This window comes from Embiotoca jacksoni, unplaced genomic scaffold (assembly GCF_022577435.1).
Source record: "Embiotoca jacksoni isolate LCO1_2020_lvr unplaced genomic scaffold, fEmbJac1.0.p SCAF_32, whole genome shotgun sequence".
NCBI classification, from domain to species: domain Eukaryota; kingdom Metazoa; phylum Chordata; class Actinopteri; family Embiotocidae; genus Embiotoca; species Embiotoca jacksoni.
In genome coordinates, this window is record NW_027185384.1 from 4,899,986 (window position 1) to 4,919,047 (window position 19,062).

The 19,062-nt window shown below is 40.6% G+C and overlaps 1 protein-coding gene across 4 annotated transcripts in view; it reads left to right on the forward strand.

The window, feature by feature from the left end:
- The first annotated feature begins 7,555 nt into the window (after positions 1-7,555).
- The window catches only part of gramd4a (GRAM domain containing 4a), a 41,616-nt gene continuing 30,109 nt past the window's right edge, over positions 7,556-19,062 (forward strand). Inside the window, exons 1-2 of one of the 4 annotated variants that reach the window (XM_069164751.1) lie at positions 7,556-7,661; positions 14,032-14,245. In XM_069164751.1, coding sequence (XP_069020852.1) covers positions 14,081-14,245 — 165 coding nt within the window. In that variant the 5' untranslated portion in view covers positions 7,556-7,661; positions 14,032-14,080. Of the gene's footprint in view, positions 7,662-7,710; positions 7,985-14,031; positions 14,246-14,514; positions 18,976-19,062 lie in introns of those variants that run through there. The other 3 variants (XM_069164748.1, XM_069164749.1, XM_069164746.1) reach the window with 3 other exon arrangements.

Here is a 19,062-nt window from a genome sequence, read left to right on the forward strand (position 1 = left end):
CCGTCCTGTGCCTTCACATGTCTGTCAGGTGGAAAGAAATAAGGCTGGTTGAAACTTGAACACTGCTCAAGGAAAATTTGGTAACTTCACCTTTTCGAGGTCCAAAAAAGGATGAACAGAAATTGACAGTCACTAAATTATAGTTTTACACTGTAGAGGGGAATATTTGCTCTTTAATCAACATTATCCAACAAAAGTACAAACATTAGGAAGGTCTTCCTTATATATATGGTGCAAATAGAGGGAGATTTCATATACAAGCAGCCACTTCAATTCAAAAATGTAGTTTAAAACCCATGGAAACCTACTTTTCTAATCAGCGTCACAAGAAATGGGATCAGACATTAATACGCAAAATGTTAAATAGGTATGGTTGTTTCAAATCAGGGATTTCAGGGTTATTGTTTTTTAGTTTTTTAAGTCCGTGCTCTTTTTACTGGTTTGAAATGGGCAGGGCTCAGCTGGAATAAGATGATGCCATGTACCTCCTGTGCACCAATCAGAATTCACCAATGACATTTAGATTATATATACATACATATTATAATATTATTTATTATTATTTTGGTAATTATTGACAATAATATCGGCAAAAATAATGTTATTACATCTTTAGTCATTTAATCTTAACATTTAAGTAAAACTTAATATTTGAAAGTTAAGCTTTTAGGAACTTTAATGATGTTAATTATACATGTGAATATAGTTTTATGTTTGCAGCAGATTAAGAATAACACTGTAAAGGGCAGATGGACAGAGGGATGGAATAATTCCAACAAACACCCTCAATTCAAACAGGGGTGCAGACTGTAGGTCTGTGTATGCTATAGAGACGATGTCCATACAAGGTAATGTCGTTGCAGTGCTAATGTCTCCATCTGCGTTATGCACAGTGGCCGACTATGAGTACGAAGTGCAGTTGTGCACCACCTCATTTTTTGGCTCCTTACATAACCATGTTTATTTTACAAGGTAGTATCTCATGACTTTTTCTGTATCTACTTCTCTGTCTTAAAGGGAAATGCAGAAGATGGATGAAACTTTTCATCTGCATTTTGGCTGTAAAGCAAAGAAGTGCTGTTCCCTTAAATTGTCATCATCAAAAGATTATTATTACTGAACCTAAATTTGCTTTCGCCATTAATGAGAAGTTACTTCTTACATGTAAATTATTTCTGCAGTGTGCTACACAAATCTTCTGCAAACTGTCTTCTGAAGCCACTTTGTTGTTCTTGATCAAAGATAAAAGACTGAAATCACTGCAAAGCCCTGCTCTAACCCCCTCCCCCCCTCCCACACACACACACACACACACATTATTAAAAACAAATTTCCACAGCTCAGTCCAGTTAAGGACCTGGCACTTTATTGCTCTGGTATTCCAAGGTAAGCCAGCTCTGTAAAGCCCCTCACTTTAATGTTTGCCTGCGGTAATTTTTCTATAATATGTACCAGATTAGGGGAGACAGACTTACTGTAGAAGGCGGTGGATCAAAGAAGTGGGTGAGATAGGACCATGAATGATCCTTTTGCTTAAACTTAGAGGAACAGTCGGTGAATTATAAAAACAAGGTGCGAAATCCCTTTTTTTTTTTCTTCCCACATTTTAGAACGGTTAACCTAAAGGTGGACTCAGGTCGCGGGTATAACAGGATTCTTCGGAGGGTCAGATGCATTGTTGGGGCCTGGAAAAGACAACTGTGCCAAATCCATTACGCTGACACATTCAGGTGCTGCCACTGGGTATTGCCAAGTAAATTATTGTGAGCAAGCAGAGTGAAAGGTTAGATGGCGGAATCAGGTTTCACAAGCCTATTGGGCAGTTAGTTGTTATGGCAACTGGAGCCCGCTCTACCCTCAGGACACTGAGATAAGCGAAGAAACAGAGGTAGCCTGTCAAAATATGACTTGTTGTGGGATTAGTTCTCTCAGTCATCGGGCCTGTATGTAGAACGTCTACGGTTGGTACACTTTGCCTGTATTTCTGTATCATCTTTATTAAATTACATGAACTTTCTTATCAGTGATAACTGTCAAAACATTTGTCAGGTGGCCTATATTTTGCCTTGGAATAAAACCTTCAATTTAAAACCCGAGGAGCTGAGTAGGCGCTGGTAACTAGTCTCAGAACTATATCAGTGACCATCTAACCTCTTCTTTATCTCTGTCCCATCACAGCGTAGGCACTCTAAATAATTCAGATCTATGAGAGCCACTGTTGGCATCCTGCAGGAGCCACTGTGCTGAACCCAACCAGGCAGGATGAGAGTGGATGACTGCTACAACTCTGCCATCTACTGGTGGACACATGTAAGGTCACATGTACAGGTTGAGTGGGTTCTGTACTTCTCTACTTGTGAGGACTATTTTTGAAAGGATCAAGGGCTGAGGGAAATCCCTTGAAGTGAGACTGTATAACTTTAAAAAAAAAGAAGAAAGACCTCGTTCCTATTTTAACAAAGAAAAAGTGAAATTCACAAGCGATAATACTTTCTCTTATTTAATTTAAAGCAACTAGGAATTAACCCACTATAACCTCACTCGGTCTGGTTATAACTAGTAGCTTATGTTGGCTAATGCCAGCCAATGTGAGCTAACTTAAGACAGACAGTGCTGTCTGATTGACATTACTGAGGGTTTTCTACTTGTACTACTTTAATAATACTGTATATTTTGTTATGTTGTACTTGCTACAAAATGTACATATTTCTGCTTAAAATGCACCAAAAAACTGGTCACAAAACTCAAGCAATTCTCCAAAACCTTAACTAGTAATGACTAAATTTGTTTATTACAAATTAAAAGTGCAGGAACAATATTATTATTGTGAACATTATCTGCTTAGAGTTGGACTCTCCAAAACTGAGCTATGCTTTGTGACAGTTGTGTAGAATATTCTTTAAAACGACTGAGAAAAGCAAAGACAGCAAACAGAAAATTGGAAAATAACCAAATGCGGCTTTAAAACACCACCTTTATTCATCCTCTAGCTGTGTGATTTAGAAAGAATTTTAGTGTAAAAACTCAGTTTACGTAGAAAAATCTGCAGAATAGCATAGTTGTTCAATGGTCATATGGTAATACATGGTGGAAGTTTAATAAATCACTTATTTAAAATAATAAAAACAAATTTATTGTTCATTAGATTGACTGAAGCCTGGATTAGCTCACTGTCACTCTCTGTTTGGGTTCAGCAGTGCTGTGCTTAGACACACCCTGCAGGTATTTTGACTTGCAAAGTGTCACCTGCAGCAGAAAATAATTACCACCACCAAGTTATTTCGGATGATCCTTTATTTTAGACACGTGTATTTAAAAAGAAAACAATGGCTTAAACGATATGTTCTCCATTTTTAACAACCGCCTTGTAAAATAGATTAGATTAGATTAGATTAGATTAGATTAGATTAGATTAGATTTTATTAATTCCACACTGGGGAAATTTGGTCATCACAGCAGCAAAGAAAACCAAAAAGTGCGCACAATATGAAAATTTTTTACAAATACGTTTAAGATATAAGAAATAAGATAGATAAAAAGTTATTATTGAAGAATAAATAAGGGTAATGGTAAGAGTTTCATTTCAAGTTTGCGGTTAAGGACAATTACAAATAACTTTAGGCAGCAAGAAGTTTTGGTTTTAGTTTAAATTAGGGGTTGAGTGTATTGAGTGGAAGGTCCTCAGAAATATAGTAACACAAACAGTACCAAAGCTCACCAAAAAAATAGGGATTAGACAAACAATTCTGTCAAATCAGCTGGGAATTTACTTCATATATCTTATTACGTTTACATTGAAAAAGACCTCCTTGTGAAATTGTTTCTTTTTATTTGTTGAGACAAGTCCAAAAGTAAAACATGTCAGTATTTGATCAACTGTCTTATCTAAATGTGCTTTGCATCAGCAGCCTCGTCATCCGTCCTCTCCTTTCTCCCAACTGTTCTATAATTGACTCGGAATGCTCCGACAGTTGCATAAGACGCGTGGTTGTGCAATCCTCCAGAAAATGCTGATTTGGGATTAAGAGGTTTATTACAGGGTTTCTAAATAAGGGCAGAGGGAGGATTTAGGAAATCTCAACAGCAGTACTTTTACTAGAAGACATCTGAAGAGGATCACAGGCCTCAAATCCATTGTGTGTGTGTGTGTGTGTGTGTGTGCGTAAAGGGGAATTCCATCTAAAAGCATTAGTCCCCTTGTTTGCTGCACAATATGTGATGACTACACAAAGTTGTGAGTGGTTTCCCCTTAAAGCTTACAGTATTTACAGATCAAGTTTTGGAAGGTCATTTTTAATGATACAGCAGCTGCAGCTTAAATAACCAGTGAGAGATAAGAGGACTAAAGCATAAATATAGACAATGGAAATAGACAGATTTCAGTTATGTTCAAGCAAACAGACATGTTGAATGATTGGTATTTATTATGCAATAGGGATTAATAGGGAGCTATTGATTGATTCCACAGTGAATTAAATATTCCTATGTTAAACTGGTTGCCTGTGAAAAAATATTCCCCATAATCTTAACCACGCTCGGGAAAAGGCAGTAGCATTGTGCTGTCTTAATATTTTATTGTAAACTTATCCAGTAAGAACAGGTAGTTTGATGGAAACATATACTTTGTGTAAGACTGTTCATGCTAACGTACAATTTTGACTTAGATTTATATATGACAGTTGTGATCACTGAAGTAGAGAGGCGTTTGTGGATTGACAAAAGATTAGAAACACCATTTAACTGAATGTAGTTTACCACAACATTACCACTTACTGCAGCCTAAAACGGTTGTCTTTGACACCATGTTACCGCAATATATTAATTATATTGCACATCTAATTTATTGAAGAGCTTTTCATTTTTCAAGTGCACCTCTTAAAAGAGTCTAAATCCCCATGCCACTCTCTGAAATCTGTAGTAACTGATTTTGTGCCACTTGGGGGTAGCAGAAACAAGCTCAAAAGACAACATGGAAGGTTCCTACCATTATCATAAAAGTGCATATTGTGATTGTTGGCAAGCAGTTGCTATTTTTCACACATCCAGCAGATATTCATTTGGAATGATGTGTCTGTCCCCCTGATAAAATTTTTGATCCAGTGTTTAAACTCCTTTTACCTCTGTTTTGGTCTCCACCATGCGTGTAGTGCTATTTGTTTAAGTACCAGAGCACATGGGTAAGTTGTGGTTTGCTTCTACGGTTGTTTAACCACCGATCCCATCCTATTGTCACTAGTCAATAATGTATATTTCTGTCGCATTGATTTCAATCAACAATATAATCCTGCTATTTACAACGTGTTGTTTTTTTTTCTGGATTACTCATCTGAAGTGACAGTTGACAGTGTTACTAGTGACTGTGTCCAATTTCAGTCACAACATTTTACAACAAATGTAACAAATGAAACCCCAGTGAAACCACAGAGAGCAGACTCAAGTAATAAAGTTGTGAATGTTTTTTTTTTTTTACAGATGACAGTATGATGTTGTCTGGGAAAAAAAATAGCACAGGACTTTGTATTTTTTTTAATTTTGTGATGAAATAAAAGCAATCCTCTGGAAAGGCTCTAAATATCCCTTTAAAGGAAGGTCTGCACAAAGTACTCATGGAGCAGGTAGGAAAAACATGCTTTCTTAGTGCCTCAAATTTGCCTATACAAATGTGAAGTTAATCTAAACTTGCACTCTCTCTGAATTGAAGCCACACACACATGTTTCGTCGTCGGACACTGCACCTGAAAGATGGTAAGACACAGCTAGGATTTTTTTTCTGCCTGTTTCAGTTTTAAAAGAAAGAAAAACAGTCTTGATTTGTGTGGAGAAAATGCTAAAAAAAAAAAAAAAGTGTGATCCACCTTCATGCTCGTGTGCTGAGTTCTTATGCACGCTTTGGATAGACAGCATGTTTGTGGTGTTAGAAGGTGGCAGCACAGCAGTGAGGTCGGTGAAGACAGCACTATAGTGATCCCAAGTGGCCTCATTGTTAGTCCGACAGCAGACGTAGAAAGTACTTGTGATTACTTCCCTGTAATCTATGGTCTCATCTCAGGGGTCAGGAGTCAGTTGACTCCCGTTTCTCTCTCACTTTCAACCCATTTCACTCTTCGCTCCTTCTAACTCCTCTTCTTCTTTGCTCATTTGAACGCAAACAGCGACAAGAGGATTGTCAGAGCAATCTGTCAGCTCAAGAGCACTTTGTTACTTACAAAAACCCCTGTCGGAACAGTGGGATAACTTCGACGAAGACGCCCAACCTGGATGCTGTTGCTTGCAGAAGACGAGGAGCATCTGACGCTCTGACATAACAAACATGCACAGGTTAGTGTTTGTTGTTTTGTGGGTCTAAATTTTATTTTTCAGATCTTTGAGCAGTACTTTATTTATTTACTTGAACACATCCTGAAGCTACCAAGGAGAGATGATAGAGGAGAGTACATTTATATTTGACAAATACATTTTGTATATTTAATATATATTTTCATTTTCATACGTTTTTTTCTTTTTGAGTTCGGCCAGGGTTATAGGTTGAAGGCAGGTCAGACATTGATGAAACTAAGGTAATTCAGGAAGCATTTTACACAGGACATTTTGGTGTGTGTGTGTGTGTGTGTGTGTGTGTGTGTGTGTGTGTGTGTGTGTGTGTGGCAATCTGCAGGCTGTTAATATTCAACAGTTAAAAACATTCAAACTTTTAGTGTTTTTGTGTCCATAATATGTGGCCAAACTGGAACAGTGGCCAGCCCTAAAATCAGGGATGTCTGTCACTGATGCAGTGATTCAGGGAGGAAGTCACATCATTGGTCAGCTGAATGTCACATGACTGAGTTACCAAATTAAAAGGCCTCGTTTCAAATTAAAAGCCATTTAGTACACAATTCTGTCTTGGTTTTCACCTCCTCTTGGCCCACTAAATTTCAGCAGCTAGCTTTCTTCATCAGAATTTTATTTCTGGCAGAGTGCCAGCATTTTGGCCTTGGAAAGCAGGGTCCGTAATATCCTTTGGATTTCCGAGTGAGTTTCCTTAAAGGAACTTTGCAATTTGGTGAAGAAAAGACAGATTTTAGTTAGTTATTTCTGTGAATATTAAGGAGAATATATGTAAAAGAAGTGCATTTGAATTTAACATGAAGTTAAAAAAAAAAAAAAAAAGATTAAAAGGGATTTTTCACATTCAAGCATTTTTTTTTTAAATTTTTTAAATATGCTTGAATTAAAAAAACAAAACAAAAAAACAACAACAACAACAACTGTGACCACAACACTGTAGGAATAGTTGGCTGCAGTAAATATCATGGCACATCCTCACGGTGATTTACTGTAACGTTCAATTCCATTGTAATGAGGTCATTGTTTACCCACCTGTTTCATAATTGATCGCTACACGGTCAGCGGCAGCCACGGGGCGGTGGTAAGGAGAAGGTGGCCGTGTTGGTTTCTCGCGTCCCCTTATCTATAGCACGACTCACCCACCGGCGGCCCCTTTAAGAAAGCTGCGCCGCACACTGACGACATTTCCTCGGCCCTTGCTCGCGCCCCCCTGCCCGTTTCTGCGAAATCAACAAGAGGCGAGCGGAGAGGGCAAGGCGACTCATCCAACCTCCTTATCTGACGGCGCTGGTCAAGTCAAGGCAGTTCTCTCCAGGGAGGAGGGGACGCAACTGGTATTTTTTTTTTTTTTTTTTTTTTTTTTTTTTTTGGGTCGAGGAGTGTGTGTGTGTGTGTGGGGGGGGGGGGTCGGTGTCTGCCTGCCTGCCTGCCTGCCTGCCTGCCTTGCCTAACCGCTAAACCCTCAGCACGAGACGGCGTCCAGTCGGCGGTTCAGAAACAAGCGGATATTGTCGGGACGGACGGATAAATGGAGAAGGTTTCGCCGCGAGACTTGCGCTAATTCGGCCGTCCCGAGCAGCAGCAGGTGTACCGACGGATAAAGCAGACTAAAGGCAATCTCAGTGTTCATGAAACTTTGCTACGATTTACGTGCTGGGTAAGAACCATTCTTATTTTTAATTTTTTTTTTTTTAATTTTTTTTTTTTTTTTTACCTCCCTTTAAAAACACCATTCAAATGTCTATTGTTAGAAAAAAAAAAAAAAGAAAAAAAAAAAAAGGGGTGTTGTTTTATGTCATCCATCCGTCCCGCCGTCTCTTCGGGGTCATTCAAAATGCGGATTATTTGTGTGATTTCTAATGTTGCAGATAAAATAAAAATGTCGGATCGTTTTTTTTTCTTTCTTTTTCTTTTCTTTTCTGAAACAGTTAAGTCGAGGCCTGACTTAAAAGTCTTAGCGTTTAAATTTCGTCTTCGCCTCAACAGATAAAGTAAAAACGGACAAATCTGTGGTCAACAATGTCGCCTGGTTTGACCGAGCTGGCTAACATCAAACCGTCCCGAGACTAAACGCTCGTCGGTACCAGTTCAAAAACCCAATAACGTCCATCGCTGCTCTTTTTAAAGGATCATTTCTGTGTGTATTTAATCCACAACCACCTTCAGTTTAGCCTGTCACTCAATAATGATGGCTCCTTTTGTGTTCAGATTTGTTTTCAGATTTGAAAATGCATGTTATGCTTCTATATTGTTGACATTAACTATCACAGGCACTGATGCCTGGTGGAAGAAGTATTGAGATCCTTTACTCGTGTAAAAGTAACTATACAGCAATATGATAAAAAAAAAAAGCCAACAAAAAAAAACAACCTCAATTACAAGTAAAAGTCCTGCTTGAAAAATCCTACTTGAAGAGATAAGTATTGGCAGCGAAAGTGAAAAGTTCTGGTTTGGTCTTTCTGACTGAAAAGGAAAAAAAAAAAAGGTCTGCTGCACAAATCTGATTTCAGTTTCTGCCCTTTTCTCTTCTTGATTTTGCTTAGATTTTGCATAATTTCAACATTTATTGCTGGAGGTAAAAGTCACTGTTTGGTGGAGCTGTTTAACAATTTCTAGACATTTGAAATGTGACCTCCAGCTGCAGACTGTTTTGTCAGATGTCGGAGGCCAAAAAGTTTGGAAACCGCTGGTTTTAATCTTTCACAATATATTGTATTTTAAAAGCTGGTTATATCATCCATTGTGTCAAAACTTCACCCTGCCGGTAACCAAAGCTGTCAAATGAGCGGTAGTGGGTTAGAAAATATAGCATTCGCCTCTAAAATGTAATTGATTGGAAGTATAAACTGCCATCAAATGGAAATACTCGAGTAAAGCACAGTACTTGAGTACTGTACTTAGTTACGTTCCACTACTGATAATTAACCATTAGCCCGCAGCTTGGTTGGTGCTTTATCACAGGGTACTTGAATGACTTGAAAAGTGCTGGTGAGGTGTGTTCACTTGCAGCAGGAACCTCTTGACATCTCAGATTCGAGGCTGATGCCCTAAACTCTTGTAAACAGGGCTGTTAACTCGAAATCAATTTATATCAGCGGGTACAAAAAGTTTCCCGCTGCCAGTTGACCCCCTCCCCCCCCCGCCCCACCCCCCCTCCACGCCTTGCTCACTCGACACAGAGTTCAGGTCGGATTTGCCTTTCGATGCGAGTCCCCATTGTGCAGCCAACTGTAGGAGCGAGAGGACGAATTGACAAATTGTTAAGGAAGTATTGATTGCTTATCCTCGTTTATGTAACTGCGCGTTGAAATGATGGCAGCCGAGCGGGACCGCCGCCGCAGGGATGGAAATGAGAGCAAGGACAGAGTTGGAGGATAACAAGAGTAAGCGTGTAATTGTCATGACGCTGTCTGCTGTGACAGTTTGTGAGGAACTCTCCCCGTAGCTATTCTGGTCCGACTACTCTCACCGACTTCATGGTATCCTTTTCAAAGAACGAATGTTTTGGTAGTATCCGTATTAATGAATAGCTTCTTTTTTTTTATTATTATTATTATTATTTTTTTTTATTGGTGATAGATGATACTAATATAAGCACATATTGGGTTTGTTCTTCACGAGTGTGTCATAACACATTAGACAGACGAGCACCCTCGTGCTGAGGACGCGGGGTCGAGCCTTTAGTGAAGCATTGAGCGTTTTGGAATGATTTAAAAGCGTCGTTTTTATCAGCCCGTCGTATCGGCACAAATGTTCATTTAGATGCCAGTATTTCATTCTAAAGGCTTCATCAGCTGACACCGATGATGTGCATCCCTAGTTTTTGTTGGCCTATATTTGCAAATCAGTGGTTTTATAACCACTTCAAGGCCAGTCACAGGATGCACATGATTTATCATGTCACAATCACAGACTGACGTGAAAACATTCAAAAACTGCACTTGGTTGAAAAAAAAAAAAAAGACCGGATCTGACGTTGGCTTTAAAAAAAAATTCATGCCATAACTGACTCTTATTTGATTTGTTCAGCCAGCTACACATTGCCCAGAGGATTGCATTAGCAGGATAGATAAAAGCTAGTGTATTCTTCTTGGTCCTATCGCTGTTCTTGTCAGATTTTGTTGACTGGAGCTCTACTTGTACATTTTTCTCCATGCTACACACTCTTGTTTAGCATCCAACTACAAACAGAGCGGAGTCTAAATAATTGAGTCTAATAGGTCTAATTAAAGTTCAAAGTATCTGCACTCTCCCTTCTTCCTGCTCCATCCCCAAGGCTGACATCAAATAAATAGATAGTCTTCGTGAAAACATTCGCAACAACAATGTGCATCGAGCTCGAGATCGTGTTTGGTTGGAAAGATGGCGCAATAGTTGCTTATAGGCCAATTAGAACATTTGAATATTTCTGTCCTCTTATGATACCTGGCAGCATACTTTGTATTATTCAGCATGGCAGTAGCTCGATGTTGTTGTTTTTTTTTTTGGTTTTTTTTTTTGCTCTGACCATCTGTCACCTCTCTCTGCCTGATAAATGCATGAAAGTGAACTAAACAAAAGTTGCAGCTTTCCGTTGGAACTTTCTGGCCAATGCCAGATATTTCGAGGTCAAGTTTATTCCCTCACTCTGTCTCCGAGTGTCTTTTGAAACTTGTAGAAGTTAGGATTAGTTTCACTGGGGAGCACCCAGCCTTGTTTCTACACGAACTAAGCACCATGGCGGGTGATGATGATGATGATGATGACAGGATGTCTGTATGGGTTTATGCTGCACATGCATGTGAGAGCACCAGTAACAGGAAACGAAAGTCTGCATCAGTCACCAAAGCGGAAACACTTTGCTGCTGCATTTCCACCTAAAAAGCAGTTAATACCAAACCTGACTGCCTAATGTCCCAGGAAATACACCTTCGCAGAAAGTGTTCTTCTTGTGTGAGTACTTGAGCTTTATTGGATTCAGTAAGTGGTTGTTTGTGTGCCTCGTCAGCTAAAACTTCACAGTTGTGAAGGTCCTACCTCTGCCTGCTTGATCTTTCACGCACGGTTGATAGGCAGCAGCGACAAGCTGTCCGATGAGCTACATGAAATATAGAAAAAAGGAAATCCTTATATTTAAGAAGCATAATGCTGTATGTTTGGCTATTTTACTTATAAGATACATTGCTCATTGAAATAGTTAAGAGCTATTTCTGTCAATCATCCACTAATAAATGGCAGAAACAGCATTTTAAAACCATTTATGTTGGCCAGGAGACATTAGGCTACCTTCCACAGCCTGATGTCAATGCATGACTGTGATTGGCTGGTTTAGTGAGTGTGACCTGTGTGACCAACAGTAACCTCCAGCTACTACAGGTCATTAGCAGAAGATTACTCGGAGAGACACAGACACTCGCATGCAGTGTTAGGCTCGTACAGGGGAGCTTGTAAAGCTACTCACCCTTGGCTAATGCATGCAGTAATAAACAAACACTTTTGTCTCGTGTGTGCTGGGACATTGTCATTTTGTTTTGTTTTGTTTTCTCTCTGTGTGTGTGTGTGCGTGCGTGCGTGTGCGTTCATAGCTTGCCGCTCTGTTGTTATATTGTATAACTGCATCAGCTTCTCTTGCTGGTGTTAGCAAGGACTTACAATCAGGCAGAGGTGGATGGAGTTCTCTTTGTGCAGAGCCAAGCAGATGACTCACGAGGGCTGTTGTGTGTGTGTGTGTGTGTGTGTGCTTGTGTGTGTGTGTGTGTGTGTGTGTGTGTGTGCTTCCGTGTCCCCACAGTAACATTCACAGTGATCAGACCTTGAGCTACCCCCCCCCCCCACCCCCACCCTGTCCTCTCTTTTCATCATTTCATCCTGCTGTTTAACATGTTGTGGATGAAACCTGCCTTTGGAAATGCCTAAAAAAGAAAATAAATTGAATGGAGGTGGGCTAAAGAGCACTGCAGTGAAAGGAGGCAGAGACTAGCATGGCAAAAGTAATGTACTCTTAAATAGGGGTTTGCTTTGTACAAATAAAGCGAATGTTTTGTGAATATTGATCCTCATTTGCAGACTGAACAGAGGATTGTTTATTTATTTATTTATTTTTTACGCTTCTGGGATTTTTCAATGGCGCTACGATTCAAAATGTCCATTTCCAGGGTTGTTTTCCGGTGTTGCATCAAATGTTTTCATCGGCCATCGTTGCTATGGCTAGATTTTTTATAGTAGGTGACCACAGGTAGTTTGAGCTCACTTGTGGCTGACTGGGCTGTTGACTCGTACATGCTTGTAGGCGGATTCAGCTGGTTACTGTGGGAACAGATTGGATTGTGACAGGTGTTTTGACAAGTGAAGGGAAGCGTGTATTAACCTGCCACTCACCATGCTTCCACTCACCCCTCAGGGAGGAAATGGAAACTCACCAGTGAGGTCTGTAATTTCCACTCACACGTGGCCATGTGGGTGTATTGTGTGGAAATGCAATATTTGCTGCAAAAATATTAGTTCATGCCCAAAAGACTCTCACTGCTTCTTACTTCAGTTAACCGCATCCATTTCCATGATCACGCCTCTTTGTTGTGTCTTAGCAATGGAGGCAACCTGAAGTTCAGCGTCTTCCCTGAGGACACTTAGACATGTGGATCCGGGGATTGAACCGTTGACCTTCTGATTAGTGGGCGACCCGCTCTACCATCCGAGCTACAGCCGCCTTTACACCAAAACAGGAACAGCCTCTCTCTCTCTCCCTCTACCACTGCCGCCGCTCCAGCTATGGAAATTCAATTAATAAGGTCAACGGAAGGTGAAAGGATGTGGTTGTCGCATCTCTGTGTGGAGGCCAAAGCGGAGAGCAAAAACACTGACCAGGTTAGAAAACCAAGAGCATCAAAGGGTAGAATTGGCATATGTTACATGATATGTCATCCTCGGGGACTTTCGGTTAAAGTGAAGAGGATGTCTGCAGCGCTCATAGTGCAAGCCTGAAGATGTCTTCCAAAATCACACATTTAACAGTTGGAGCCATCACTTTTTTTTTTTTTTTTTTGTACAGCTAAAAAAAAAAAATGGTTTAATGATTTATACTTAAAAACTTTTCTTAGTTTTATAAACGTTGCCAGTAAACATGAGTTTCTACATGATGACGTGTTTTGGACTGCAGCTATGAATTATTTCCATGACCAATAAATCTGCCAATTCTTTTCTCAATCAGAGATTATTTCTCTTATGTATACGGCTAAAACTTTTGAAGAAAGGCTATTACAATTACCTACAGCCCAATGCTACAAAACCCAAAGATTGTCAATTTAATATAATGTTGAGACACGGAATGCAGAAAAAAACCTCCCATTTAATAAACTGGTACCATGAAATATTTGTCATTTTTGCTTGTAAATGTACTAAAATGATTTATCCAATATCAAATTTACAGACATATCAACGGATCAATTATTTTTTTGTCAATTATTTGGATTTCTGCTCTTGGATTTCAAGAAGTCAGACACATAAAGTAACCCCCAATATACTGTACATCTCTTTCACAATGAATGAATAAACATAAGGAATACAGATCAGTTTCCACGTGTGATAACACGGCAAGGCGTACAAAACAAGTATTCATGTATGTTTTTGCAATTATTCATCTTATTCTTTACAAGTACAGCCACCATAAACAAAATATAAGGGTGATGCCTCTTCGTCAGCTCCTGTCTATTGTTTCGTCTACCACAGGGTTGCCGTCCGCCATGTTAAGGTAAAGCCCAGGTGCGCGGTGTTGACCATGCTAAAGCGCCTGGACAAGATCCGCTTCCGAGGCCCCAGGACGAGAGACGACTTCCCGGATCTGGCTGAGTCGCCACCCGCCTCTGACAACGAATGTAGCGACGACATGCAGCTGAAGCCCAGATCAGCTCTGCGAGACACAGAGGACATCTTGCGAGACCCTGTGAGTGCTCACTAAGCATTTTTTTTTTTCTTATCTTTCTCCTTGTGCTTCTCGTCACTACTGACTAAATGAATAGTTATCTTATTTTGTCCCATGTTAACCTTGACTGGCTTGGGCGAACACATATGGCAGCTTTCTTTTTTTCTTAATGTACTCGTGAATTATTCCTCTTAAAAAAAATAAAATAATAAAAAAAAAAAAAAGATGCACTGACCTCAGCATGATCAAGACGAAGGCAGAATGATGCGGGGGGGGAGGGGGGGGCTCGTCATGATAAAAATAACACGGAGGTGGTGACAAAGGTAAAGATTTTCCAACTGTGGACATGAGGTAAAGATGGCAATCAGCAGCACACAAGAGCGGAAAGAGTGAAAGCAGTGGTGAGATGGACTGATATTAGATAGCAGGAAGGGAATGAAAAATGGGAGGAGAGAAGACATTAAAGTGGAGAAAGTGATGACAGTGGCAAGTGGACAGGAATTTAGCCTCAGAAGATTGGACTCCGAGATGTCCAGAGCAGGAGACATGGACAAAATGCTGAGGAAATTGTGACGAAGGACAAACTCAAATCTGTGGCAGATATTCTGATATTTCTTCCTCCGCCCTCGACACCGTTCGTGTTTTATGATGTCTGACGTTTTCCCTCTTGTGACTAAACACACCAGCATTGTCATCGTCATCATGCACATGCACTGATTGAAAGATACCCGGATTACGTACACAGGATTGGGCACTGGATGGTGTCGCTTCCTGAATGAAGACCCAGAGAATCTCTGTCCTCCTTTCCTTTTTTTCTCTGTTTCCCTTCAAACAGGCAGCTGATTTAACTGTTACATGGGCGTCTTTTTGAGTATTGGATCCCACTGAAACCGCTTAACGCCTGCTAGCAGATGAGCAATCTTGAGCAAATGAGTGGTCTCGCTGACAGCCCCTTAAACATACTCTGTATGCACGTGCAACAATTTGTCAGTATATGAGCTTATGTTTTCGTGTGGGCTTCTGCGTGTGCGCGCGCGCGCGTGTGTGTGTGTGTGTGTGTGTGTGTGTGTTTGTTTGTTTGTGAGCAGTGGTGTTTGCCTGTGTGGGTACCAGCCCACTGGGAAGGCATCGCCCACATCACAGTACTGATGAGTCACACTCCGGAGCCCCAAAATAGACCAAGCTAGCTCTTATCCCTACTGGGACACACACACACACACACACACACACACACACACACACAGGAGGCAGGCACTTTTCTCCCACAAACGATGCCATCGCGTTCTTTATGTAGAAGCTGTCGCTACTTAGTGGAAATCTCATCTTCCCTGCGTAGTTCCCTTTGTAGATGTCCGCTGGCACACCGGAGCCCACCCTGACTGCGATGATGTCGGCCTCTTCACCCTCTAGGACCAGATCACATGACCTGGGTCTAGACCTCACCTTCATTACCTCATCTGTTCAGAAGAGAACAGAGTGTGCCCTCAGGCTTCAGAGTACATGCCCTGATACTTTTTGACAAACTAGCCTGTGTCATCCATATTAAATAGGCCTAATGTCATTGGGCAGATGGTGTTCAGTCACTGCACGACGAGTGCCTGAGACCTCACTGGCCTCTTCTTTTCCGACTAGATCAAGCGACTTCCTCAATTATGTGCCATAATTGATATATTTTACTTATTCATGTGTGCAGGAGGGTGATTGAAATTTAAATCTGCTGTGTAGCTGCAGGTGTGGCCATGTTTTCAAGCATCACATGTAGAAGAAGAAAAGCTCCAGTTTAATGGACAGTTGACTGTTTTTGACAATTTAAGACTTCAAATGTCACCGCTTGGAATTTCATAACCCTTAGCTGGTATCTTTACCTTGATTGGATCAATTGTTAATGCACATTAAAAAAAAAAAAAAAAAGAATGAGTACCCCTATGTAAAATGTTAATTTACTCCATATTTAAATATCTAAGTACTATTTTTTCCAGCAGGATATGTGTACATTTTAATACCATCAGATTAATTTTTTAATAAATGTAGTCTGTGAACGGTGCAGTGTCCTGTATTTGAAATATTAAAATGCCAAACAGCTCTTCAACCTCCCATTTGATGCAGAAATCTGCTCTGTAACTAGTTATGAATACTTGAGCCTGTAATCATACCCTTGGGATTTAAAATCAGGTCTCTTATCTCTCTCAGTTTCATTGTGAGGGATAAAGATCAATTCTATAATGGCAGAAAAATCCCAAAACAATTCCCCATTGTAATCGCTTGGGATTACACTTCTACGTTGTAATCTTTCCGCTTTGAAATGTTCCAAACGATTCACAAAGCCACAAGTTATCTTTCAAAGGTTTTGACTTGGTGTCCACTGCAGAAGGCAGAACACATAGGTTTCAATTTTCCGGCCGACTTAATGAAGAGCTTTTAGATTGCACCGTTGAAGCTGATGCTGTTTTCGTTGGTTTGCTTTACTGCTGTGGAAATCACTCCGGTGGTTTTGATTATTTTTCTGTGGTAAGAGATACTGTACTCACTTTTAAACCGTCTTTTCTTTTCTTTTCTCTTCTCTTCTTTTCTTTTCTTTTTTAGCTACCATCTTATTTCAGACAGTTTCCAGAATGACAGGTTAACAGGAAATCAAGCAGTAGAGTAGAAAACAGGATGTGTGGTTTCCCTTCCAGAGAAACAAAAGTGAAATATTGGTCGAGGAGAGTTTAACTGCATTATCTTCTTACACCATCAGCTTTCATCCCCCTTGTCTGCATTTGTATGTGGATTTCCCAGAAAATCTGCTTTTATGCGATGCCATAAGATGAACAAACTATAGTCACAAATTGCACTGACTTTTTTTTACGTTACGTTTTCTAGACGTCTTCACTGGCACACATTTACACAAATGTTCATCAACAAGTGCTGGTATACTTGTGTTGTCTGTCAGTGTCCATTGTCTAAGAGTGTTTTTGTAGCTGCCAGAAACCTCCGTTAATTGTCTTGTTTATTGGACGCGGCAGATCAAAAAAAAATCCCACCAGCAGCCTGCTTGATCAATAATCTGCCAAACATTAAGAAAGTGTCTGGTGACGTGTTTATGAGCCCAGATCCCACCCTCTGTCTTTTTCTCCTCCTGCCGTGAGGCTTTCGCTGAGCCTCGTGAGAGAGTTGCAGGCTTCAAATGCCCACAACAACCGAGACGGAGTAGTATGTAAAAAGCATGCGAGTTCCCAGGAGCTGTTCTCTGGGGTGGACTGGGATATTTTTGTGTTTGTTGTGGAGCGAGTCGACTGTGCAAATCATGACATGTTCTTCTAGAAGCATGACAGAATAGCACGAGGAGAAAAGTGACCAAAAGGAGATGTAAACCAGATAGACAGAGGAGCTCTATGGACATTTAGGGACAATTTAACATAGTTAAGTGTAGCTATGATATAGTTATGATCATAGTTATGATTGAAGTGTGAGGGGTTGGTGCAAAGCAAAGTTCAGGAGCTATTGATATTCCAATAATAATGATGCTTTGACATTAGGTGGGGATTTTGCATACATTTTATGGTCATTTCTGCTCTGCAGCATGCTTCGATAAAATATTCAGAGCATGTAAATCATGGAATCGGCACAATTTATTTTTTTTTACAGCAGGACACGGTGAGATTCCTCAGCTCACATCAGCCACACTCATGAAAGAGGGAGAGGGGGAACACTATAATTAATCAGCCGATAATCGTCCACGGTGACGTCAGGGTTTGACCTACTTTTGATAACCAAGAGGTTCTGACTGAGAGTACATGACTGCATAAGGCATCATTAATGTGTTTATCGTTGGATTGACACAATAAAGAAGCAAAGCTGATAAAATCCAAACCACGGAGAATTGCAGCTGAGCATTCATAATGCATCATAACCTCTTTTCACTGCTTCTTGCATCTCCTCCATGTCTTCCTCATCTTTTCTGCCTCTTTCGTGCTCTTTGTTTTGTTGTTATTCCCCCTTTTTTTTTTATCCTTTTAATTCCCATGCCCTCTTCCTGTTTCTGTTTTTTCTCTCTCAGTCAATGTTCTTTTCTGTCTTTTTCATGACACACTTCCAGAAGAGGCTCTCGTTTGTTTTCTTTGAAGTGCTTCTTTATTTAGGGATGCTGTCTCCATCTCTCTGTCTCGCCACCCTTCTGTCTTGTTCGACTGTGGCTCTCTCCCGAAGCTCATTTTTCTGCTGTCTCTCTCTCTCTCTCTCTCTCTCCCTCCCCTTCCCCTTCTCTCTCTGTGTCTCTTGCAGAGAGCACATCAGTAAGTGACAATGCAGTCTGTCTATGCAGGCACACACAAACGGTGCTGGTTGCTATCGGGGAGAAGCTGCTGCAGCCCTGTGTGTATGTGTGTGTGTGTGTGTGTGTGTGGGTGTGTGTGTGTGTCAGGAGTCTCTTAAAGAACCCTCGCTGTAGTCGAGCAGCGATGCTCAACCTGCAGTGCTCATCGTCCGCTAGCACAGCCGTCTCTCTCGTCCTCTCGCTCTTTCCTTTCCTCTCACCCCATTGTCCACTCACCCTTTTTCCTCACACTTTCTCCCTCACAGTCGTCATCCTTCAATCATTGCTATTCACTTCGCTCATCCACAGACAGGCGTTGCGTGTCAGGGTTGAAGCCCTTAGTCAGTGGTGTTTGAGTCATCAGTGCTGCTGTAGTCAGAAGAGGGGAATCTCCTCTTTTTCGCCTCCCTCCTCCTTTCTTGCTCCTGCTGGACTTAAACCGGGAGAGGACATATTAGTGAGTCATGGCACCATGTTAGATCATATGGGATATCCCGGCTCGTGTTTTTTTTGTATGTATTTTGTGTCACGTGCTTGGTATTCT